The 27,535-nt window shown below is 40.5% G+C and overlaps 1 protein-coding gene across 2 annotated transcripts in view; it reads left to right on the top strand.

The window, feature by feature from the left end:
• Window positions 1–8,740: 8,740 nt before the first annotated feature.
• Window positions 8,741–27,535, top strand: part of LOC125679280 (sacsin-like) — a 55,801-nt gene continuing 37,006 nt past the window's right edge. For both annotated transcript variants that reach the window (XM_048918384.2, XM_056153905.1), the window contains exons 1-2: window positions 8,741–8,990; window positions 20,656–20,761. In XM_048918384.2, coding sequence (XP_048774341.2) covers window positions 20,660–20,761 — 102 coding nt within the window. In that variant the 5' untranslated portion in view covers window positions 8,741–8,990; window positions 20,656–20,659. The remainder of the gene's footprint in view (window positions 8,991–20,655; window positions 20,762–27,535) is intronic.

Genomic DNA, 27,535 nt, shown 5'->3' with positions numbered 1-27,535 from the left:
CAAAAGTAGGTGACTTTAGGGCCCGGGAACCCGGGCTAGTTGAGCCTTGATAATTAACTCGATATCCCTGAAAGGCAGGTCTATCATAGGGCTCGCTGGATGGTAAAGCTTATCTGGTATCCCTCAAAAGTAGGTGACTTTAGGGCCCGGGAACCCGGGCTAGTTGAGCCTTGATAATTAACTCGGTATCCCTGAAAGGCAGGTCTAGCATAGGGCTCGCTGGGTGGTAAAGCTTATCTGGTATCCCTCAAAAGTAGGTGATTTTAGGGCCCAGGAACCCGGGCTAGTTGAGCCTTGATAATTAACTTGGTATCCTTGAAAGGCAGGTCTAGCATAGGGCTCGCAGGGTGGTAAAGCTTATCTGGTATCCCTCAAAAGTAGGTGACTTTAGGGCCCGGGAACCCGGGCTAGTTGAGCCTTGATAATTAACTCGGTATCCCTGAAAGGCAGGTCTAGCATAGGTCTCGCTGGGTGGTAAAGCTTATCTGGTATCCCTCAAAAGTAGGTGATTTTAGGGCTCAGGAACCCGGGCTAGTTGAGCCTTGATAATTAACTTGGTATCCCTGAAAGGCAGGTCTAGCATAGGGCTCGCAGGGTGGTAAAGCTTATCTGGTATCCCTCAAAAGTAGGTGATTTTAGGGCTCAGGAACCCGGGCTAGTTGATCCTTGATAATTAACTTGGTATCCCTGAAAGGCAGGTCTAGCATAGGGCTCGCAGGGTGGTAAAGCTTATCTGGTATCCCTCAAAAGTAGGTGTTTAGATCGCCCGGTTACCCGGGCTAGTTGAGCCTTGATAATTAACTTGGTATCCCTGAAAGGCAGGTCTAGCATAGGTCTCGCTGGGTGGTAAAGCTTATCTGGTATCCCTCAAAAGTAGGTGACTTTAAGGCCTGGTTACCCGGGCTAGTTGAGCCTTGATAATTAACTCAGTATCCCTGAAAGGCAGGTCTAGCATAGGGCTCGCTGGGTGGTAAAGCTTATCTGGTATCTCTCAAAAGTAGGTGACTTTAGGGCCCGGGAACCCGGGCTAGTTGAGCCTTGATAATTAACTCGGTATCCCTGAAAGGCAGGTCTAGCATAGGGCTCGCTGGGTGACAAAGCTTATCTGGTATCCCTCAAAAGTAGGTGTTTAGATCGCCCGGGAACCCGGGCTAGTTGAGCCCTATTAATAAACTTGGTATCCCTGAAAGGCAGGTCTAGCATAGGGCTCGCTGGGTGGTAAAGCTTATCTGGTATCCCTCAAAAGTAGGTGACTTTAGGGCCCGGGAACCCGGGCTAGTTGAGCCTTGATAATTAACTCGATATCCCTGAAAGGCAGGTCTATCATAGGGCTCGCTGGATGGTAAAGCTTATCTGGTATCCCTCAAAAGTAGGTGACTTTAGGGCCCGGGAACCCGGGCTAGTTGAGCCTTGATAATTAACTCGGTATCCCTGAAAGGCAGGTCTAGCATAGGGCTCGCTGGGTGGTAAAGCTTATCTGGTATCCCTCAAAAGTAGGTGATTTTAGGGCCCAGGAACCCGGGCTAGTTGAGCCTTGATAATTAACTTGGTATCCTTGAAAGGCAGGTCTAGCATAGGGCTCGCAGGGTGGTAAAGCTTATCTGGTATCCCTCAAAAGTAGGTGTTTAGATCGCCCGGTTACCCGGGCTAGTTGAGCCTTGATAATTAACTTGGTATCCCTGAAAGGCAGGTCTATCATAGGGCTCGCTGGATGGTAAAGCTTATCTGGTATCCCTCAAAAGTAGGTGACTTTAGGGCTCGGTTACCCGGGCTAGTTGAGCCTTGATAATTAACTCGGTATCCCTGAAAGGCAGGTCTAGCATAGGTCTCGCTGGGTGGTAAAGCTTATCTGGTATCCCTCAAAAGTAAGTGTTTAGATCGTCCGGTTACCCGGGCTAGTTGAGCCTTGATAATTTACTCGGTATCCCTGAAAGGCAGGTCTAGCATAGGGCTCGCAGGGTGGTAAAGCTTATCTGGTATCCCTCAAAAGTAGGTGTTTAGATCGCCCGGGAACCCGGGCTAGTTGAGCCTTGATAATTAACTTGGTATCCCTGAAAGGCAGGTCTAGCATAGGTCTCGCTGGGTGGTAAAGCTTATCTGGTATCCCTCAAAAGTAGGTGACTTTAAGGCCTGGTTACCCGGGCTAGTTGAGCCTTGATAATTAACTCAGTATCCCTGAAAGGCAGGTCTAGCATAGGGCTCGCTGGGTGGTAAAGCTTATCTGGTATCCCTCAAAAGTAGGTGATTTTAGGGCTCAGGAACCCGGGCTAGTTGATCCTTGATAATTAACTCGGTATCCCTGAAAGGCAGGTCTAGCATAGGTCTCGCTGGGTGGTAAAGCTTATCTGGTATCCCTCAAAAGTAGGTGTTTAGATCGCTCGGTTACCCGGGCTAGTTGAGCCTTGATAATTAACTTGGTATCCCTGAAAGGCAGGTCTAGCATAGGGCTCGCTGGGTGGTAAAGCTTATCTGGTATCCCTCAAAAGTAGGTGACTTTAAGGCCTGGTTACCCGGGCTAGTTGAGCCTTGATAATTAACTCGGTATCCCTGAAAGGCAGGTCTAGCATAGGGCTCGCTGGGTGGTAAAGCTTATCTGGTATCCCTCAAAAGTAGGTGTTTAGATCTCCCGGGAACCCGGGCTAGTTGAGCCTTGATAATTAACTCGGTATCCCTGAAAGGCAGGTCTAGCATAGGGCTCGCTGGGTGGTAAAGCTTATCTGGTATCCCTCAAAAGTAGGTGACTTTAGGGCCCGGGAACCCGGGCTAGTTGAGCCTTGATAATTAACTCGGTATCCCTGAAAGGCAGGTCTAGCATAGGGCTCGCTGGGTGGTAAAGCTTATCTGGTATCCCTCAAAAGTAGGTGATTTTAGGGCTCAGGAACCCGGTCTAGTTGATCCTTGATAATTAACTTGGTATCCCTGAAAGGCAGGTATAGCATAGGTCTCGCTGGGTGGTAAAGCTTATCTGGTATCTCTCAAAAGTAGGTGACTTTAGGGCCCGGGAACCCGGGCTAGTTGAGCCTTGATAATTAACTCGGTATCCCTGAAAGGCAGGTCTAGCATAGGTCTCGCTGGGTGTTAAAGCTTATCTGGTATCCCTCAAAAGTAGGTGTTTAGATCGCCCGGTTACCCGGGCTAGTTGAGCCTTGATAATTAACTTGGTATCCCTGAAAGGCAGGTCTAGCATAGGTCTCGCTGGGTGGTAAAGCTTATCTGGTATCCCTCAAAAGTAGGTGTTTAGATCGCCCGGGAACCCGGGCTAGTTGAGCCTTGATAATTAACTTGGTATCCCTGAAAGGCAGGTCTAGCATAGGGCTCGCTGGATGGTAAAGCTTATCTGGTATCCCTCAAAAGTAGGTGACTTTAGGGCCCGGTTACCCGGGCTAGTTGAGCCTTGATAATTAACTCGGTATCCCTGAAAGGCAGGTCTAGCATAGGTCTCGCTGGGTGGTAAAGCTTATCTGGTATCCCTCAAAAGTAGGTGTTTAGATCGCCCGGTTACCCGGGCTAGTTGAGCCTTGATAATTAACTTGGTATCCCTGAAAGGCAGGTCTAGCATAGGGCTCGCTGGGTGGTAAAGCTTATCTGGTATCCATCAAAAGTAGGTGACTTTAGGGCCCGGTTACCCGGGCTAGTTGAGCCTTGATAATTAACTCGGTATCCCTGAAAGGCAGGTCTAGCATAGGGCTCGCTGGGTGGTAAAGCTTATCTGGTATACCTCAAAAGTAGGTGATTTTAGGGCTCAGGAACCCGGGCTAGTTGATTCTTGATAATAAACTTGGTATCCCTGAAAGGCAGGTCTAGCATAGGGCTCGCTGGGTGGTAAAGTTTATCTGGTATCCCTCAAAAGTAGGTGACTTTAGGGCCCGGGAACCCGGGCTAGTTGAGCCTTGATAATTAACTCGGTATCCCTGAAAGGCAAGTCTAGCATAGGGCTCGCTGGGTGGTAAAGCTTATCTGGTATCCCTCAAAAGTAGGTGATTTTAGGGCTCAGGAACCCGGGCTAGTTGAGCCTTGATAATTAACTTGGTATCCCTGAAAGGAAGGTCTAGCATAGGTCTCGCTGGGTGGTAAAGCTTATCTGGTATACCTCAAAAGTAGGTGTTTAGATCGCCCGGTTACCCGGGCTAGTTGAGCCTTGATAATTAACTTGGTATCCCTGAAAGGCAGGTCTAGCATAGGGCTCGCTGGGTGGTAAAGCTTATCTGGTATCCCTCAAAAGTAGGTGACTTTAGGGCCCGGTTACCCGGGCTAGTTGAGCCTTGATAATTAACTCGGTATCCCTGAAAGGCAGGTCTAGCATAGGGCTCGCTGGGTGGTAAAGCTTATCTGGTATACCTCAAAAGTAGGTGATTTTAGGGCTCAGGAACCCGGGCTAGTTGATTCTTGATAATAAACTTGGTATCCCTGAAAGGCAGGTCTAGCATAGGGCTCGCTGGGTGGTAAAGTTTATCTGGTATCCCTCAAAAGTAGGTGACTTTAGGGCCCGGGAACCCGGGCTAGTTGAGCCTTGATAATTAACTCGGTATCCCTGAAAGGCAAGTCTAGCATAGGGCTCACTGGGTGGTAAAGCTTATCTGGTATCCCTCAAAAGTAGGTGATTTTAGGGCTCAGGAACCCGGGCTAGTTGATCCTTGATAATTAACTTGGTATCCCTGAAAGGAAGGTCTAGCATAGGTCTCGCTGGGTGGTGAAGCTTATCTGGTATCCCTCAAAAGTAGGTGTTTAGATCGTCCGGTTACCCGGGCTAGTTGAGCCTTGATAATTAACTTGGTATCCCTGAAAGGCAGGTCTAGCATAGGTCTCGCTGGGTGGTAAAGCTTATCTGGTATCCCTCAAAAGTAGGTGTTTAGATCGCCCGGTTACCCGGGCTAGTTGAGCCTTGATAATTAACTTGGTATCCCTGAAAGGCAGGTCTAGCATAGGTCTCGCTGGGTGGTAAAGCTTATCTGGTATCCCTCAAAAGTAGGTGTTTAGATCGCCCGGGAACCCGGGCTAGTTGAGCCTTGATAATTAACTTGGTATCCCTGAAAGGCAGGTCTAGCATAGGGCTCGCTGGATGGTAAAGCTTATCTGGTATCCCTCAAAAGTAGGTGACTTTAGGGCCCGGTTACCCGGGCTAGTTGAGCCTTGATAATTAACTCGGTATCCCTGAAAGGCAGGTCTAGCATAGGTCTCGCTGGGTGGTAAAGCTTATCTGGTATCCCTCAAAAGTAGGTGTTTAGATCGCCCGGTTACCCGGGCTAGTTGAGCCTTGATAATTAACTTGGTATCCCTGAAAGGCAGGTCTAGCATAGGGCTCGCTGGGTGGTAAAGCTTATCTGGTATCCCTCAAAAGTAGGTGACTTTAGGGCCCGGTTACCCGGGCTAGTTGAGCCTTGATAATTAACTCGGTATCCCTGAAAGGCAGGTCTAGCATAGGGCTCGCTGGGTGGTAAAGCTTATCTGGTATACCTCAAAAGTAGGTGATTTTAGGGCTCAGGAACCCGGGCTAGTTGATTCTTGATAATAAACTTGGTATCCCTGAAAGGCAGGTCTAGCATAGGGCTCGCTGGGTGGTAAAGTTTATCTGGTATCCCTCAAAAGTAGGTGACTTTAGGGCCCGGGAACCCGGGCTAGTTGAGCCTTGATAATTAACTCGGTATCCCTGAAAGGCAGGTCTAGCATAGGGCTCGCTGGGTGGTAAAGCTTATCTGGTATCCCTCAAAAGTAGGTGATTTTAGGGCTCAGGAACCCGGGCTAGTTGATCCTTGATAATTAACTTGGTATCCCTGAAAGGAAGGTCTAGCATAGGTCTCGCTGGGTGGTAAAGCTTATCTGGTATACCTCAAAAGTAGGTGTTTAGATCGCCCGGTTACCCGGGCTAGTTGAGCCTTGATAATTAACTTGGTATCCCTGAAAGGCAGGTCTAGCATAGGGCTCGCTGGGTGGTAAAGCTTATCTGGTATCCCTCAAAAGTAGGTGACTTTAGGGCCCGGTTACCCGGGCTAGTTGAGCCTTGATAATTAACTCGGTATCCCTGAAAGGCAGGTCTAGCATAGGGCTCGCTGGGTGGTAAAGCTTATCTGGTATCCCTCAAAAGTAGGTGACTTTAGGGCCCGGGAACCCGGGCTAGTTGAGCCTTGATAATTAACTCGGTATCCCTGAAAGGCAAGTCTAGCATAGGGCTCACTGGGTGGTAAAGCTTATCTGGTATCCCTCAAAAGTAGGTGATTTTAGGGCTCAGGAACCCGGGCTAGTTGATCCTTGATAATTAACTTGGTATCCCTGAAAGGAAGGTCTAGCATAGGTCTCGCTGGGTGGTAAAGCTTATCTGGTATCCCTCAAAAGTAGGTGTTTAGATCGTCCGGTTACCCGGGCTAGTTGAGCCTTGATAATTAACTTGGTATCCCTGAAAGGCAGGTCTAGCATAGGTCTCGCTGGGTGGAAAGCTTATCTGGTATCTCTCAAAAGTAGGTGACTTTAAAGCCTGGTTACCCGGGCTAGTTGAGCCTTGATAATTAACTCGGTATCCCTGAAAGGCAGGTCTAGCATAGGGCTCGCTGGATGGTAAAGCTTATCTGGTATCCCTCAAAAGTAGGTGTTTAGATTGCCCGGGAACCCGGGCTAGTTGAGCCCTATTAATGAACTTAGTATCCCTGAAAGGCAGGTCTGGGATAGGGCTCGCTGGGTGGTAAAGCTTATCTGGTATCCATCAAAAGTAAGTGTTTAGATCTCCCGGGAACCCGGGCTAGTTGAGCCTTGATAATTAACTCGGTATCCCTGAAAGGCAAGTCTAGCATAGGGCTCGCTGGGTGGTAAAGCTTATCTGGTATACCTCAAAAGTAGGTGATTTTAGGGCTCAGGAACCCGGGCTAGTTGATCCTTGATAATTAACTCGGTATCCCTGAAAGGCAGGTCTAGCATAGGTCTCGCTGGGTGGTAAAGCTTATCTGGTATCCCTCAAAAGTAGGTGTTTAGATCGCCCAGGAACCCGGGCTAGTTGAGCCTTGATAATTAACTTGGTATCCCTGAAAGGCAGGTCTAGCATAGGTCTCGCTGGGTGGTAAAGCTTATCTGGTATCCCTCAAAAGTAGGTGTTTAGATCGCCCGGGAACCCGGGCTAGTTGAGCCTTGATAATTAACTTGGTATCCCTGAAAGGCAGGTCTAGCATAGGGCTTGCTGGATGGTAAAGCTTATCTGGTATCCCTCAAAAGTAGGTGACTTTAGGGCCCGGTTACCCGAGCTAGTTGAGCCTTGATAATTAACTCGGTATCCCTGAAAGGCAGGTCTAGCATAGGTCTCGCTGGGTGGTAAAGCTTATCTGGTATCCCTCAAAAGTAAGTGTTTAGATCGTCCGGTTACCCGGGCTAGTTGAGCCTTGATAATTAACTCGGTATCCCTGAAAGGCAGGTCTAGCATAGGGCTCGCTGGGTGGTAAAGCTTATCTGGTATCCATCAAAAGTAGGTGTGTAGATCGCCCGGTTACCCGGGCTAGTTGAGCCTTGATAATTAACTCGGTATCCCTGAAAGGCAGGTCTAGCATAGGGCTCGCTGGGTGGTAAAGCTTATCTGGTATCCCTCAAAAGTAGGTGTTTAGATCTCCCGGGAACCTGGGCTAGTTGAGCCTTATTAAGTAACTTGGTATCCCTGAAAGGCAGGGCTAACATAGGCCTCGCTGGGTGGCAAAGCTTATCTGGTATCCCTCAAAAGTAGGTGTTTATATCGCCCTGGATCTTGAGTTAGTTTGGTCTTAATGATTAACTCGATATCCAAAAGCAGGTTTTGAGGAATGGTCTTTTTAGTGAGTTATAATGTTGAATGAAAGTTTTGAGTTGATTTTGTGTACTGAATGAGGGGGGGGGGGGGGGGGGGGGGGGTGGGTAATTAAAATAATTTCTATGATTAACTTTTGATCAAAAATACCCTTCTGTACTTTCAAAAATAATTTCTAAAGATATGTTACTTTGACCACCGCTAGATATCATCAGTTTTGCTTTTAATAAGACTTCTTATTAAATATTATTTTTTTCCATGTTGCATTCGCTGTTTTATCTACTTCCTAGGGGCGAGATCGAAAGTTCAATGTCTGACAAAAAAACTAAATTCACATAGTTTTTACGTCCCCCCCCCCCTATCCGCCCCCACAACGACCCCCTAAACTAGATATGATGAGTGTTTAAACTATAATCGATTAACAAGTAAGAACAAACGAGTATAAATAACTCTGTATACCCTATCTTCTGTTTATTCACAAATGAAAGTGTAGATTAAAACTATCAAATGTTCATTAAAATGTAATATCGTCATGTAGTTTTAACAGTCACTTGTCTTTCTCCTTTTTCGACTAATGTGTAATCGATGTCGGATGAGAGAAACTTACAGAAGTTTTAACACCCCCCCCCCCCCCTCCTCCCCCTAACTATTTGAATTTAGATTTTTATCCGAAACCAATCTGTTGATCTCGTCCCTTACAGTTTTTTATATCAAATTTCTTACTGTTTTTAACATCTGAGAGAATTAGGGTTTGATTAATTATGTTAATTAAATAATACTCTGTATACTTTCTATCAAATCGTATTTCTCTCCATATTGCGTTCATTGCTTTATTTATTTCTTACATTTTTAATAGTTCAGCTAATTAGGGTTTAATTAGTAATCTTAATTAGTAAAAAAAATCCCAACAATTTTCTTTGCCTTCTTTATCGTAAACACATTTCTTTACGAAATTATTCGACGTACGACTTATCTTTCTATCTATGATCAGGGGCAAGTAACTCGTGGGTCACCTGCTTTTGAGGGATACCATCTAGTCATAACCTGCATGATATGTTCATCGTAGGTAGGCCTATTCCTTGTTTCGCTTTTGCTTCTGAGAAGCGTATAGCACGTGCGCACGAGCTCTCAATTTTAACTTATTTGTCATTCACTGATTTGTGGCGACATCGAATAGAGGGATAGAGGGACAACAGTCGATAGAAAATGGGATAGACAGTGGACGATTTCAGAGGTAAAGTAAAAGTGAGAGAGTTTATAGAATATTAGTAACACTGTTTTATCCTCAGTCACTGCGTAGTGTTATGATAGACTACATATACGTACAGGACTCAGGAGTATACTGAAGTTGATAGGCTAGATGAATTTAAACCTTCCGTAAGGTGCACTGTACGTGGTACATTACATAAAAAAAATTTTAATGTATGAAGCATGATTTCACCATCGAGAAAGTCATATAAGTTCTGAATTATTTTATATGATTTTGGGATTTTTTGTCGGAATAGGCCTAATGCAAAATGAAGAGATTTCAAACTCCAGATTTCGCTTTGTTTTAATGCATGATCTAAATATGTCTAGTACTATGATAGACTGCATATCATTAATAGTTATACAGGAAAATAAACTGAAGTTGATAGGCTAGATGATAAAACTTGTGATATCCTTTTCGTTAAGGTTTTTCATTACGCTAAAATCTTATATAATGGCACGTATAAACACTCCGTATAAAGCATGATTTCACCATATAAAAAGTGATACAAGTTTTCAATTAAATGAATTTTAAATCGCCTGAGCCCACGGCTCAAGTAAGCTTTTCTGATCAAAACTGTTCCTTGGCGTCGTTGTAGTAAACTTTTAACATTTTCGTCTTGAGAACCATGCACTTAACCAATTTGCAAACCAAACATGGCACAATTCATCCTGAAGGGAGAAGGGGATTCGAGTTTATTTATAGGAGGGCAACATCCTTATCCCTCCATGGGGAGATAACAGTAAAGATGCACTGACAATTTAAAAAAAAATCTTCTCCAGAACAAGTGGACCAATTTCAATCAAACTTAGTACAAATCATGCTTGTATGGGTAACGGGGATTCAATCAAGTTTGCTCAAATGAAGGGCTATACCCCATTCAATGATGAGATAATCACAAAAATGCAAAAATAGGGTGAGGTCAATCTTCTGTGCCAGAAAAGTTCAAAGGATGAGGTGAAACAACAATTAGAGTTGGCCCCCTTTTCCGTAGTCAATAAAAGCAATTCTACCGTACAGAAGTTAAGATTTTATACATAGAGGCACAGACGATGGTCTCTAAATGGTTTTAATAGTTCCCTTTGTTTTCTGTCACGAGGAATGTCGAAATATCAATTGATTTTTAAACCATATAACAAGCAGTTTTGGTCATAGTACTTCTTCATGAATAATGATAAACAAAGAGGGCGGGTCTTAACACAAAGTACAACATGTACATTCACTTTAGGAATATGAATAGATCTCGTGCTTTCCCTGTTTACAAATCACGTGACATTATTTATTTAATTGTGTTAGAATCTTGATGGTTTTTTTTATTAAATGGGGGCTATGCATGATTTTCATTGAATACATATATGCAGCATATGTCATAATGTGATCGGTATTTTTAATGCATGTTATTTATTCGTGGTGATGAAAGGTGATGATATTGCCAATGCATGTACCTAAACACGTTATCAAAATAGATACCGCCGCTGAAAAAAAAAATGAAATCAGAAATCAGTACAAATCTTATTGTCATTCAAATAGTTATTTTCAATTAAATACGGAAATTAGATTAGAACTGATAACTGTCAACATGCGTTTTGTTCAAACCCTATATCATATTGTGATGTACTAAATATATGTCACAAGTGCTCACAAACAATAAATAAATAGTAAATAAAGACACATCCTCTCCTTTTCTCAGGCTCTTGATCGAATTTGCCTTGAAGCAAAATATATTATAAATATCTGGGCTCGTATAATTATTTATGAAAATATCTTGATTATCTATTTTTATATTTAAAAGCACGTACTGTGAAAATATATGTATATGTAGTACACACGCAAGTCTTTATGTTTCGGTTAATTATATTACAGGTAGAATATTAAACCAAAATATCCACCTGTAATGTGTAGAATTTTAATAAAGAAAGTAAAATCATACTAGTGCATTCCACTTTGCATATAATGTAAACAAAGAAAATATTTAATCATTTGTTTAGAAAATTAGATTCAGAAACGTCAACTTATTTCTGATATAACGTAATTAATACAATTTATCACAATTTAGTAAATAAAATACATATACATGTATACTACCGTATATATCGAATACACTCAGTTTAAAGTAAATGATGTTGAAGGCATGTTTATGTTCCTAAAACAGCGGACAATACATCGAAATCACGTGGTATCGTCTTTTGTATAGAGCGAGCTACTCCAGGTAGGTCATCGAGTTGAAACAGGTTTCCATAATGGAGAGGCCTCTGGTGAAAATTTTGGTAATCTTTTTTTTTTTTAATATCGATGATGTGGGCTACGTTTATCGCCATACAAAATTTAAAAAATTCTGAAAATATACAACCATACGCCAGTTAGTGTATATCCAATACAGCAACAAACACTCAGTTGTAAACACAGCACATTTATTTAACCGGAAACGTAAGATGAATAGAAAAGTGACAAAACACAGAACCATACCGGTTACATAATGCTAACCCGGAATGCAAGTAATTAACATACTGGTGTCACCATTTTTTCCTTTTTCTCTTAAAAAATTACTATTGAATACACATGCAAAATCTAGAAAAATGCAATATCTAGAGAGAATACATAAACAAAATGCAAAAAGGAGTTCCATCAAGCACACGATATAGATCACACAATGACAAATTAATATGGAAAGAATTAACACAAGAGGGGATTATTATGCCCCTAACACAAATCACACGTTTCAATCACATACATAGTCGGATAACCACTTCGGTGGATGGCGAACACGGGTAGGTCTAGCCGGATGAAATACCGCATCATTGTGGGTGGATGGTAAATCAGAGTCACTGTCAGGTTGTGATATCTCAGAAACTAGCGGTTCTGTTGGTTTATCAGCAAGCAGTGAAGGTTGAAGTGGAAATGGTGGATCTGAGAGAATAGTAGGTATTGGTGGTGGGGACGGGTATGTAGGATTGGTTAATTTGTTTTCCAAGTTCATTAATTCATGAGGCGGTTCATCACACTCATCATCAGAGGGTAGTTTGTTGGGAATGTGGTCTTGACTGACTTCCTCTGCTGGTACAAAGTAGCAATCACTGTCTTTAACACGATAGGCTGTTCGTCAAAGCTGGGAGCCACTGAACTTGCTAATGTGTCGCCATTCGCCATCACATGATACCACAATATATCTGTCTCTGGTTCTTGATTTATTACGGTCACAATATAAGTATACCAAGTCACCAACTTTGCTGTGACATCCAGGGGCACTGCTCTTTCCAGGTTGTTTAGAGGCCTGACTGTGTGGGTGATTATCAAGCTTAATGTCATGTTGTTGCGAAATAAGCTCGTAATCATCAACGGGAATCTGTTCATGTGAGAACTGGTCACGATGGGTCCACATCTCTTTGGCCGAGATTCCTCTACTTCTTATACGTGTATTCAGTCGAGAGGTAATCGGACACAAAGATAATGGAGTAACTGTGCGACATAGTGGATCATGGCGCAAGATTTCTGCTTCTAGTTCCTATATTGCTCTTTCTGCTACCGGGTTTTTATTGATATTTTTTACGCGTCCCACTTCAATGGATATGCGATACTTGGCTAGGAGTTTATCGTTGATTAATGCGGTAAATCCAGGGGCAGGGTCTGTCCGGATTACAGCGAATGGGCCATCTAATGGTAGTAGCTCTGCATGAACACAAGATGAGTAGTCCTTCTCGAAGTGTTTCATGACGCTCATTTTCAATGAGTAATGTCCGTGTATAGGATGTTATGTACTCACGCAGGACCAGTATAAGTTGGCGTTCACGTTTAAGGACATCAACTGCAAACAGATAGCCAACTCTGTCAGGTGGTTGGCTTGAAGTGTGTTCTGGTTGAAATTTAGGTGTACTCTTTAATGCAGTACACTGATGACACTTGTCTGTGGTGTTGTTAATAGCTTTGTCCATGTCAAGTGCAAAGAAGAAACGATTTACCACCTTTTTTAGTTGATTGGAAGATGGATGGTCCAATGAAATGTGTAGAGAAGTAAGGAGTCCCTCCAGGACACTGCGAGGAACAATAATACATTCCTGTGTTGGGTGGAATGGGACATTACGTTTCACCACCAAATAACCCATCCTTGGCAATGACTGCATGCTGTAAATAACACTTGACATCCCGAACATTTGTGAGCTTTTTTGACGGTCTTGTGCCTTGCAGGAGATGGGCATGTGTACGTCTGAGATCTGGACAGTCCTGTTGGATGGCAAGTCATGAAGTTCTGGTAGCAAATGGCATTTTGGCTCTCCCCTCTGCTATGTCCTCAGTAGTTACTCGTTGAACAACAGACTGGGCAATAGTGTTGACAAAGGAGCAGATTTGGCAAGAGGGATTATCACATGCAGGAACATTTCGACTACTGAAATCTGTAGGTAATATAGCTGCACCTGGTACATGGCGCAAAGATACTTGAAACCTGCTCACCGTTGACAGGAATGTTGACACACGTGGGCTAGCAGAAAATTCGCCACGGCACATTTTCTCGAAGGCCTGCACACATGGTTTGCTGTCAGTGAGAACACATGCATTTAAGGAAGACTGCACGATGTATGGGCTGAAATGTTTTACAGCTGCTGAAATTGAGATTGCTTCCACTTCACAGGGCAGCCATGTAAGTTGATTAGCACGAAGTTTAGCACTGAAAAATCCAGAGAGGCAAAGTTTGTCGTTGCGGTTTATGTAAAGTGTAGCCCCAAGTCCTCCACTTCGAAGAGCACCATCAGTAACTATCCACAACTGGTCCGTAGCTTGTGGGAGAGTAATAGTCTGATTGGATGAGAGACTTTTCTGGGCTTTTTTAAAATGACTATGGAGGTCGTCAGTCCATTGAATTTTGTCTTTGGAGTCTTTGCCAGAAGTGGCAGCATCTAAAGGAGATATAATCTGTGAGCATCCTTTTAAGACACGTCCTAGAACTTTGAAAGCACCAATGAATGACCTCAAGCCGGTGACAGTAGATGGGGGTTGACAGTTGGCTAGTGCAGCAATGCGATGAGGGCTTGCACGAAGGGTACCTTCACGCCATATCCATCCCAAGATTGTGGCTTCCCTTGGTGCAATCATATTTTTTGATGCAGACAAGTTAAGGCCATTTTTCTGTAGAGCTTGAAGTGTCCTTGTGAAGTTATTCAGGAGGTCTTCAGGAGTAGATCCACCACAGTACAAATCATCGGCTAACTTAGCGACTACACCCTCCTGAACCAAGTCACCCAAAACTCTACAGGTTAGCTCCTCTAAAATGGTCTCCGAGCCAGGCATACCCATCGCTGAACGGGCATAAACTCTGACGCCACGAAAGGGGGTTACCACTCCACAGTACTTCATGGATTCTTTTGCGAGTGGAATTTGGTAAAATGCCTGTGTAAGGTCTGTTATGGCAATATAACTCCACTGAGCAATTTGTCGGAGAGTCGAATCTACATCAGGCATAAGAGATGGCTGCGGCTTGCTGTATCTCCCAACATCTGCAAATGCTGTAACTAATCTAAAGCCTCCAGATGGCTTTTTGACCAGAAATGATGGATTTACATACTCGACATTGACTTTCACAATCTCTGGTTTAGTAAAAACACCACATGCCTCCAACTCATCAAACTTGTCCTGAAGTGTTGAAAGAAGTTGTTTATTGTACTGAGGTAAGCGCCCCTTTCTTTGAGGAGGTTTAACTGGCCCCATATTGACAACAGCTTTAAGTGGACCACTGGCACCATTGTAGCCTTTAAAATCTGGGTTAAACACCTCACTGTATGCATCAAGAGTCTTCTTGAACTGTGATTTAATCGTAGGAGAAAGAGTATTGTCGGGGTCAAGGTTGACTGCAGCGGAGTGTGTGGTTGTTTGTTTACTGTATTTAGTGTTGGGTTTCGGGATAGGTCTAGTGTCTCCATCATCTGGAGAGACGTTAGGAGAGAAAGTAGGTCTCACTAGGCACAAGTGTTGGTTTCGTTTAATTGTACAAGGTTCATTTGACAAGTTAGCAATCCGTACTTTTCCTGCCACGCTGTCTATAAATGAAGGAGGGGGCCAATTTGTTGTAGAATTTTGGCATACTGTGGGTTCAAGTGAAAATGTGTTGTACTCATCAGGACTTGTCATGTCGTCGGGAAGCTTGACCTCAATGTACTCTCCTGGCCACAGAGTTGTGGTGTGGGGTACAGGAGCTCGAAGTACTTGTGTGAGCCGAATGGAGTGGTGTCCTTCCTGAGCTTTAGTTCCATACCGGAATATACACTTGTCGCCAATTCTGATTTCTTGTCGGGCGGGTCTGACTATAATGTCATTTTCCTCCATAAATGGAATTCCAGCCAAAATGGGAGTGTCCATGCAGGTTGTCAACAACTAGCCCTTCGAATGTTAACTCTTGTCCATCATGATTAAAAGTTAGTCTAGTCTCACCAGATACATGGAGTGGTGATAATCCATCTGCCTGATGGGCATATTGTGATGAAGGGGTGACAGATGCTTGTAAATTGTGGGCAACGTCCGATCGAATCATGTTACCAGTTGCGCCACTGTCTATGATTATACGAACAGAATGGTGTGTTAGAAATGCATCAATGTACGGAGATTGACGTATTTGCACCCTGCTAACGGAGGCATTCTGACTGACTGAAATCTTATCTTCATTGCTGTAATGGTTACCGTCTGTACCCATTATCTGCCTTGCCTTTGCAAAGTATCTTTTGTCACTTTGGGGTAAGTACGAACACTTGCTAAGATAGTGATTGTATGGACGCCCAGAAGCCTTACACAATGGACAGGATTTCTGGACTTGTGGTGATGAGGTTTTTTTCACTGAAGAAAACTGTGTGCGCATAGCTATGGCATCCTCTGTGTTACGTAGTTCTTCCAGCAGTGAATCAAGGGCTTGGGAGATTTCAGGCTTCAATGTGGCCAGTGTACGCGATCTTAGTTCGGTCCCATACCGTTGTTTCACTAATCTTGGGAGCTCAGGATGGATTAGGGTAAGCCAGGTAAGTACGATAAAGTTCTCTATTGTAGGGGTAAGTTCCTCATCCTCTTCGATTTCTTGGCCATTGTGTGTAATACCCAGTTCTGTTTTCAGGAGGTTATCTTCAGTAAATGCCATTAGTCGCTGAAACAAGTCCTCGGGTCGTTCGTTAGGCTGTAATCGAATGTTTACAAAGTCAAGGAAATGTGCACCCGTTGACTGAAATCCATAATGTAAGCGAATGATCTGCCATATGTCCCTAAGTGTCGTAGAATTGTTAACAATAGTGTTCCTTGCTATAATAGGTGTATAATTTGCGATTTGACCGAGCATGAGTTCGAGGATTCTGACTTTCTGTGCGCGGGTCTTTCTATTGGCCTTGGGGACATTCTCGTCGTCGTCCTCGAAGTTTCTATGGGGGTTAGCACGGGTTTTCTTCCCCCAATTTGCACCGTCCTCTAGATATGGTAAAAAATTGGGGTCCAGGGAGAGAGTATATAATAAATTTTGTCTCCAGTTTTCATAGGAGTTAACAGTTTCTACTTTCGTCAAGCACCACTGTTTTGGCGCTCTATTCGCCATTTTGTTTACGATGTTATGCCAAATACGTTAGTACCTGTGTGTCCGGGGTGAATTTTATCACGCTGTTACTGTCCACTTCTAGGAGAGTTGAATATACGTCAAAAATAGCTTGGGTTCATGAATGACCGCTGCCACCACGCCAGTTAGTGTATATCCAATACAGCAACAAACACTCAGTTGTAAACGCAGCACATTTATTTAACCGGAAACGTAAGATGAATAGAAAAGTGACAAAACATAGAACCATACCGGTTACATAATGCTGACCCGGAATGCAAGTAATTAACATACTGGTGATAGCCTAAATTATCTAACTGTACCTAATATTGTCCATATATTTCCAGATCTGTAAAAGTATGGGCGAGGCCAAATTCTTATAGGAATTTCAGCTGATGAGGAAACCCCAAGCTTAAACTCAGCATTATATACCGTTGGTGGCGGATTTATGCGCCGTGTACCATTTAATTCATGAAAGTGCAAATGTTGAATCATGTAAAATTTAGCATGAAACAAGAAAATTTTATTTTATAGATATATTTAGGGGCATTTCATATAAGCATTTCACTTCATCCTTTTCATGGAAGTTTTCTGACAGGGGATGCTTACTCCTCCTATAGGCACCTGATCCCACCTCTGGTACATGTATATCCAGGGGTCCATGTTTGCCCAGCTCTCTATCTTGTATTTCTTATAGGAGTTATGAGATTGTTCACTGTTCGTTATCTTCACCTTTCATAGTGCAGCTTCAAGTTTGTAAAAATCATGGTCCCAGTGTAGGGTGAGGCCTCAATAGGGGATCAAAGTTTTACATGCGAATACGTAGGGGAAATCTTGAATGCAATACAAGCTGTAACTGATGGTATTTTTTTCAACTATCCAATTAGGTAACAAACAACACTTATCGGTATAACTAATATGATCCCAAAGATGTGAAGAAAAATTCAACAAAATAAACATGGGAAAATTGTTTGAGAGCATATGCCTGCAATGAGCGTTTCGTATAAACCGTCATTGCGTCATATACACAGAATGTGTCCTAAGATACATCACCAGCTGTAAGTGACTATATTGTAGGGTTAGAGATCAAATACGATGATGTCATTTGCCGAATGTGTCAATTTTTTCTTGATAATATTTCCTAAAACGTCCAAATCATCCGAAATTCTGAATTGAATTTTCTTTCTGTATCATTTTGTTTATGCTATTTTTTTCAAAATTGATGATTGCCGAACATAATCGGGTTGGTGAGACCGACGTCATATACAAAGACGCAAACTGACTTGATTAACTACACGTTTCGTTTGTTTTAAAATATTACATCGTTTCATGAATTACAAGAAGTACTTTAAGTGTAAAAAAGTAATAAGTACGCAAATAAGGCACGCAAATGAAATTTTAATGGTGAATTTTCTCTAAAATTTACATGTAAAATTGTTTTCAAATCTGACATGTGGACAGTGCCTCTATTTCGCTTATTTCCGAACTGATGACATCCAAGGTCAGTGCACATCAAAGATTACGGCCAAGAATTACTGACAGAATGATAGTGATATATGAATCTACATTTTCTGATGATTTGACGGCTTTATTGCTTCGGATTCTCCCTGATTCTATAAAGTATATACATATTCAATAAAAAATATGTTAAATATTTGTTCTTTTATTTTTCAATTCATTTACCATCTGTTGAGTCCGAAAATGGGCCTAGGTGACTCGGGTAAGCGATGTGGCCCATGGGCCTCTTGTTTTGTGGTTTTTTTAAAGTGGAATAATGATAAAGGTGTTTTATTTGCAAGAAATATATTTCAAAATCGCTTTTATATTGATTTATGATACATGTATATGTAGTATGTAGATATGTAGACCTAGTAATAACTGTGAAGAAAATTCATGTCAATGTTCTATTCTTTAGAATAAAAATATTAATGATAAATATCCCTCCCTGCTCAAAGGCCAAACGCCAAGCATAGGTCTCAATTTTGTAGCCCTTCATCCGCAATGGTGACGTCTCCATATGAGTGAAAGATTCGCGAGAGGGACGCTAAACAATATTCAATCAATCAATTCATACATTCATACTCAACTCTTATGACGCGAAAGAAAGTGAACACAAATGTCAAATGACTTTTAAAAGTGCACCACATCGCCTCATACGATGATGTCATATATGGACTGCGAAAATCCAATTTACACTGAATTGATTTAGGGGAAGATATGCCCTCGGAATTTGTCAGTGATTATTTCATAAGGTAAAGGGGAATAAAGTATACATAAATGTTATTATTGTCTTAACCCCATCCATCGCCCTGTTGGATCGTTATTTTTAGAAAATTATACCGGTCTGTTATGCCTATACACCGTGATATTTCATATCTAATACACTTTAATGGATGCATGGTGGGATTTTTGTAATCATGGTATCATTCTGAAGGGGTCATGAAAGAAATATAATGTACCGTAGGAATTTTCAAAATTTTGTTTACTGCTTGATTTATTTCACCTAGAATTTAAGTTATATAGGAAGAGCATGTTTTATCAATATATTTCCATACAAAGCTCTTGGTAGAAAGTTACATAGGCGTACATTTTCTCTTTATGAAATATGAAAGAAAATTAACCATTTACCACACACATTTTTAGAAAATTATATTTTTCATATTTTACAAAGGAAAGATAACTCGATCTTCAAAAAGTCTTAAGTGCAGAAATGTCAGCTTCTAATCATTTACCAGTCATGTGAATTTCATGTACTTGCCTTTCATCATTATTTAACCATAACATTTATGTCGATTTAAATCCTTCAAAATTATTCGACATTATTCTTTCGTTATACATTGAATACCTTAAAATTAACACTGAATTAAAACATATCTTAAAGAATAAAACCAAGTCTTCATTGTTTAAACAATTTTACAAACAAGCATCATTTTATTGACCTCTACATTCTATTTAAAAGGAAGTGAAGACATTAGTTAACTTATACAACATTTTACACAAACTGAATTACAAACCTCAAATTACGAAGACATAGCAGTTTGTTTCTGGACAGTTTTAGCCTCGAAATTGGGAGAAAGTTTGACATTGGGAATGGGACCGATCATTGGTACTAGTTTCATAAGGTGGAAACCGCTGAAAAGTTATATGTATTGTGATACTACTTGTATCATTTGCTGAATATGATGATTATATCATGAGGTCCAATCTAGATTCTACTGCACATTGAATTGAATTGGAATGAACTTGAGAGGTACATGTACATGTACTCAGTACCAAAGGTAATTATACTAGACAATTTGTTGCTATTTTTAGATAATAGTGTATTACTACTTGGCACTTGCCACGCTAGAAAAAAGATAAGGCCAAAACATACACACTCTCTCTCTACCATCAGATCGTGATCTTTTAATTAAGAGACATTACAGCTCTTCCATCCTGCATCCCTTTCTGATTCTACTGTCCTTCTTCATGTTGTTATCGGTCTCCCTCGTTCCCATTTCCATTCTGGCCTTAACGCCATCTCACAGTCGTCGTCACCTTCCCTCCGTAGCACCTGTCCTACCCAATTCCATTGCCGTCTCCTCAGGTCATCACTTATTGTACTGTCGTCTGCCCTGACCTCCCTGTTTGTCACCATCTGCTGTCAGATAATCCCCACGATCCTCCACAAGCTTCTGAACTGGAATGGATGTAGTTTCCTATCTGTCTTTGTTATCTTCTATGTTTTGTGCTACCATAGGCAACACCAGCAACTTTAATAGCTTGAATAACTCCTATGTTTGTTGCACTTCATACTTTCCCTAGTCTTCCCTATGGTATCCCTGCCTTGTTTGTCCTGCTCTCGATGCCTTGTGATCCTCTTCCTGATGTTGTCACTATTGCTCCTAGGTAAACAAATGCTTGCACATCTTCCCCTGTCTGAGTGGCAAAATTACCGCGTCTCATTAAAATAGATAGCTGTAAAAGATCACACACGATCTGACAAATTAGCTAAGTAATACTTTATAGTTACGGCACAATTGATCACAAACGAACAGACAAAGTAACAACATTAATGGTTTGTATCTAAACTTAACACATGTATTTTTGTATTTTTAGAGCAATGTCGTCAAAAGTAAAGTACCATGCATACAGACGAAACACCCTTTTGGAAGAGCTACAAAGCATACTGCACGAATATCCTGATAATGAACAAATCATCAAGGTAAAGATATACATACATACATACATACATACATACATACATACATAGTAAATAAAATAAAATATGACAACACGTTGTAAAACGTAAGCGCTTTCATTTTTAAAATTTATATATGAAAGATTAACTGTTATAATTACGGGGGATATTTAAAAAACAAATAACATAACGAAAGATGTCAGGTAATTTCAAACAGTAATGTGCAGAGAAATATAATTACTTGTACTATTCCCTGTCACTTTACGAATGAACATTATTCCGTTATAACTGGGGGTAATTCCTAGTTTATTAGCTACATGTATATATTCATGTGAATGCTCTATGTTGCAATATCAGATGAAAGTTAATTTCGATTATGGAATTGAATCGGCAGCATAAAATCGATTATATAATCGATAGTTCGAACTTCCATGTACATGTACACTATATGATATCTATTCTGAGTAAATGATGTCCTAATAACTAGTTAAAAAGTAAGTGTTTTTACTGTTATTTTTCATAGATTTAATGATTCAATGAACTTTGGACAAATACGGCATTATGCATAATAGGCCCATCTCCTGATGAATAGTAAATATCAACTCTTAATTGATTCCCTCAATCCAATACTGATCTATTACCATAGATATATGGGTGAATGAACAAGTGCAATGTTTTATTCTGGGCCTTGTTTAATGAAAGTATTTCCAGTCACACAAAAAACTCTCTCACAGTCACTAGGGACAGAAGAAACAGGTTTTCCAAGATACCTCCATATACTATACTAAAATTGACAATTTATTGAAAATGCTTTGCTTTTTTTTTCAACACTGCAGCAAGCTCAAATTGAAATCTTTGTTATACCCCCCGAACGAAGTTCAAGGGGGTATATAGGAACCACTCTGTCCGTCCGTCCGTCTGTCTGTGCAGATTCGTGTCCGGGCCATAGCTTCTTTGTTCTTTGACATAGGCATACCATATTTGACACACGAGTGTATCACCATGAGACGATGTGTCGGGTACCTATATGACCTCGAACTTTGACCACAAAATTGATTATAGGGTTTTGACATACTCATACCATAAGACATGGGTGTATCACCATGAGACTATGTGTCATGTACATTCATGACCTCTTTATGACCTTGACCTTTGATCTCAAGGTCAAAATTATAGGTTTATACCATGGATTTGTGTTCGGACTATATATCTTCCATTTTCTTCTGCAAAGGCATACCATATTTTTACACTCAGGAAAGAGGTAATTTATACCTATTAACAACACCCTTTGGGAGATTGGGTAAATCGGGGGTATTCTTAGTGAGCATTGCTCACAGTACCTCTTATTTGATTTGCCTAGCCCCAGATACACTGATGCCTCTCCGTCAATCACTATTTTTTGGACACATTTTCCTCTCATTAACAATATGTACAGTACATTATCGACCAATTCTCCTCTGCCTTTGTTGTCCTTGGAACTTTATTTTTACAAGGATGATGTAGTTAGCTCACCTTCTCCACTCAAGTGAGCTATTCTGACCACCCGTTGTCTGTCTGTCTGGAAACCTTTTCAATTTTCGAACTCTTCATCAGAACCACAGCGACAATTTCAATTAAACTTGACGAAACGCATCCTTTGGTAAAGGGAATTCATATTTGTTTAAATATGAATAGCAACGCTCTTGTCCTAGGGAGACAATCACGAAAATGCAAAAGTAGTATTGGGATATTTAAAAATCTTCTAAAGAACCACTTGGCCAGAAAATTTCAAATTTACTTGAGAGCTTTCTGACATCGTGCATATTCAAGTTGGTTCAAATCATGATCATTGGGGATCAGAGTTTTACATGCAAGTATATAGGGAATTATTTTGTCAGTTGTGCAATACAAAACAATGTCATGTGGAAAATCTTGAAAATCTTCTCCTCAAGAACCACTGAGCCTGAAAAGTTCAAATTTACCTGGCAGCTGCTTGATGTAGAGCAAATTCAAGTTCATTTAAAGCGTGTTTGGTGTATACATTATTTATGGAAATACTTTTCATGTGATTCAGTGGTGTGTGATCTTGTGACCCTGATTGGAAAGTTTGACTACTTTTAATAAAGATCTGACCTATACAATGTATCCTGAACTAATTAAGACACATATTTTATATCTTGTAAATTTGTTCATATTTTCCTATAGCAGGATCTTTCATGCATGTCAGTAGGTGTGGCACGCCAAAGAATCCTCACTGCTAAATGACCGTAAGCACCGAGCATAGGCCTAAATCTGAAACCCTTCAACGGTTATGTTGACGTCTCTATATGTGTGAAAAACTATCGAGAGGGATGTTAAACATGATATAATCAATCAATTTTCATATCTCACCATAATCTATGACCTTGTGACATTGATCTTATCCATAGCAACAAGATAATATTAGTTATATTGGTGTTGTATGAGACATTCTCTGTGTTGAGTGAATTAATTTTTAGGTATATTGTCATCCTTTGGGGCTAGGTTGAGGCTACGACATGGGATCAAAATGTTTCATGAGAAAAATGTTCGATAAAAAAAAAAAACGTTTAAAAATTACAACAGTTGAAAAACGGCAAGGCCAAGGTGACTCATGTGAGTGATGTGGCACATGGGCCTCTTGTTCAAATTGAAATTGAAGGTTAGTAGTATTTCCTAAATAATATTAAGTTAAAAGAATTGAATTGAGGGAAATACTTTATTCAGAGATCAATTTCATGACATGTGACCTTGAACTTCCCTTCATTCGCATGTACGGCATTTTGCTCAACTTGCAAATAATGATATACATATGTATAGAATACTTTTGCTAGGTGGCCCTTCGCCCATTTTCTTGTATTCATTCGACATGGTTGCACCAGGGTTTGAAAACAGTTCTTCATCGTCTTTCTCAGCCATTTTTATGCGGAATAGAGTTATGTCCCTTGATAATATTGAACCTTCTACTGGTTCCGTAAGCTACCTTATTTTTAGAATAGTCAACGACAATCAATGTCTCAAATTTATAATCGATTACCCTTACCTGCTTCGAGCGATGGTGTTTGATAGTCAACGACTGTTGCACCAAGTATTATGAAATTATCAAATACCCCACAAGTGTACACATCCTACATTCATACTTAAGTACCCTCCTTATTAAACTCTCCCTGTTTTTTACAATACAATGTAGTCTACTCTTAGAATTAATGGGCACCTCCCCTTCCCCATTTTCTCATGAGACAGATTCAAAAGTAAAATTGATATTCTATGGAACTCAGATCTGATCTCTTACTTGAAATAATTGCTCTTTATTCAGGGTATTCCACCTTGTTTTGGTCTTGATTAACGCATGTTAGGTGTTTACCATTAGAGAAGGTTTAAAGTTTCCCATAGCAAAAGTGCAACTTTTACTCAGAGGCCTGTATTCTGGTCACAGTCTGGTCAGAGAATTTACCTGCTCTGTCCAATTCATATTCCCATCAGGCACACATTCTGACTCTTGTCTAATTATCTTACACGGTTGCAAATAACCATTCGTCCATTCGCAAATGAAAGGTGAAGATAACGAACAGTGATCAATCTCATACATGTATCTCCTATAAACAATACAAAATAGATAGTTGGTTAAACACGAACCCCTAGACACACCAGATGTGGTATCAGGTGCCCAGGAGGAGTTAGCATACCCTGTCGATGGGTCACACCCGCCGTGAGCCCCATATCCTGATCAGGTAAACAAAGCTATCCTATGGAACGCCGTATCTGACTTGTAGTGTAATTCAGCCTTACGTTATGTCGATACATCTTTATGTTATGTGGTTACATCATTACGTTATGTGGTAACATCATTACGTTATGTCGATACTTCATTACGTTATGTGGTTATATCATTACATCATGGGGTTACATCATTACGTTATGTCGATACATCTTTATGTTATGTGGTTACATCATTACATTATGTGGTTACATCATTACGTTTTATGGTTACATTATTACGCTATGTTGTAACATCATTACGTTATGACGATACATCTTTATGTTATGTGGTTACATCATTACGTTATGTGGTAACATCATTGTGTTATGTCGATACCTCTTTGTTATGTGGTTACATCATTATACGTTATGTGGTTACATCATTACGTTATGTGGTAACATCATTACGTTATGTCGATACCTCTTTATGTTATGTGGTTGCATCATTATGTTATGTGGTTACATCATTACGTTATGCCGATACTTCTTTATGTGGGTACATCTTTATGTTATGTGCAAACATCATTATGTTATGATAAACTTTCAAGTGATCGAGATTGATACAGATGCAAAATAGCGTGCTAAAATTCACAAATTCAAACAATGTGTTTCCAGGATGAATGAAATTGGGTTAGGGATGGTGACTGATTTGTGCCATTTTAGAATTTGTCGTCTTTTCGTTATTTCGAGGTGAAAAGACGATAAAATGATAATTAGCGACTTTTCGTCTCTAAAAAAACCAAAAAGACAACAAAATACATGTACACCCTTAAGATAAAGTTTGTCTGAATTTCATCTTAATTGGGGCTGAATACTGTATGAATCTTAGTCTGAATTATGTCTTAAACATTTCTGAATTTTCTCATTAATTTGGAACACATTCACCCAGTATTCAGACGAATTCAGACAATTCAGACCTTATTCAGACATACCAATAAATCCATTCAGATATAATTCAGAATACTTCAGACAAAATTCATAAAATGTATGAATTTATTCAGATAAATACAAAAATGATAAGATAACATTCAGAACAATGCAGACAAAATTCAGATAACATTCAGAATTGTTTAGGTAACATTCAGAATTGTTCAGACAACATTCAGAATTTTTCAGACAATATTCAGAATTTGTTATATAATAAACAGTCACTCAGACAGAATTCAGAATTGTTCAGGTAATATTCAGAATTGTTCAGACAATATTCAGAATTTTTCAGACAATATTCAGAATTTGTTATATAATATACAGTCATTCAGACAGAATTCAGCATTGTTCAGAAAACATTCAGAATTGTTCAGGTAATATTCAGAAAATTGTCATATAAAATATACAGTCACTCAGACAGAATTCAGCATTGTTCAGATAACATTCAGAAAATATAACAAGAGGCCCATGGGCCACATCGCTCACCTGAGTCACCTTGGCCCATATCTTAAGACTTTCCATATATATTTGCATGTAAAACCTTAGTCCCTATTATGGCCCAAACTACCCTTTGCAAACTTGAATCTACACTATGTCAGAAAGCTTTCATGTAAATGTCAACTTCTTTGGCCCAATGGTTCTTGAGAAAAAGATTTTTAAAGCTTTTTCCTAAATTTGTATGTAAAACTTTGACCCCCCTCCCACTTGTGGCCCCATCCTACTCCCCGGGGGCCATGATTTGAACAAACTTGAATCTGCACTATGTCAGAAAGTTTTCTTGTAAATATCAGCTTTTCTGACTCAGTGGTTATTGAGAAAAAGATTTTAACTATATATTTGTATGTAAAACTTTGATCCCCCTTGTGGCCCCATCCTACCCCCCGGGGCCATGATTTGAACAAACTTGAATCTGCATTATGTCAAAGTTTTCATGTAAAAATCAGCTTTTCTGGCTCAGTGGTTCTTGAGAACAAGATTTTTAAAGATTTGTCATATATATTTGTATGTAAAACTTTGATCCCCTATTGTGGCCCCATCCAACCCCTGGGGCCCATGAATTGAACAAACTTGAATCTGCATTATGTCAGAAAGTTTTCATGTAAAAATCAGCTTTTCTGGCTCAGTGGTTCTTGAGAAGAAGATTTTTTCCTATATATTTGTATGTAAAACTTTGATCCCCTATTGTGGCCCCATCCAACCCCCGGAGCCCATGATTTGAACAAACTTGAATCTGTCAGGAAGCTTTCATGTAAATCTCAGCTTTTCTGGCTTAGTGGTTCTTGAGAAGAAGATTTTTAAAGTTTTTCCCTATATATTTGTATGTAAAACTTTGATCCCCCCTTGTGGCCCCATACGACCCCGGGGGCCATGATTTGAACAAACTTCAATCTTCAATCTGCACTATGTCAGAAAGTTTTCATGTAAAAATCAGCTTTTCTGGCTCAGTGGTTCTTGAGAAGAAGATTTTTAAAGTTTTTCCCTATATATTTGTATGTAAAACTTTGATCCCCCCTTGTGGCCCCATACGACCCCCGGGGGCCATGATTTGAACAAACTTCAATCTTCAATCTGCACTATGTCAGAAAGTTTTCATGTAAAAATCAGCTTTTCTGGCTCAGTGGTTCTTGAGAAGATTTTTAAAGATTTGTCACATATATTTGTATGTAAAACTTTGATCCCCTATTGTGGCCTCATCCAAACCCCGGGGCCCATGATTTGAACAAACTTGAATCTGCATTATGTCAGGAAGCTTTCTTGTAAATCTCAGCTTTTCTGGCTTAGTGGTTCTTGAGAAGAAGATTTTTAAAGTTGTTCCCTATATATTTGTGTGCAAAACTTTGATCCCCCCCCCCCCCCCTTTGGGGCCCCATCCTATCCCCGGGGGCCATGATTTGAACAAACTTGAATCTGCACTATGTCAGAAAGTTTTAATGTAAAAATCAGCTTTTCTGGCTCAGTGGTTCTTGAGAACAAGATTTTTAAAGTTTTTTCCTATATATTTGTATGTAAAACTTTGATCCCCTATTGTGGCCCCATCCAACCCCAGGGGCCCATGATTTGAACAGACTTGAATCTGCATTATGTCAGGAAGCTTTCAGGTAAATTTCAGCTCTT

This window comes from Ostrea edulis, chromosome 2, assembly GCF_947568905.1.
Source record: "Ostrea edulis chromosome 2, xbOstEdul1.1, whole genome shotgun sequence".
Classification (NCBI taxonomy): domain Eukaryota; kingdom Metazoa; phylum Mollusca; class Bivalvia; order Ostreida; family Ostreidae; genus Ostrea; species Ostrea edulis.
Note: the sequence above shows the minus strand (reverse complement) of the source record. Positions and strands in the feature narration are given on the sequence as shown.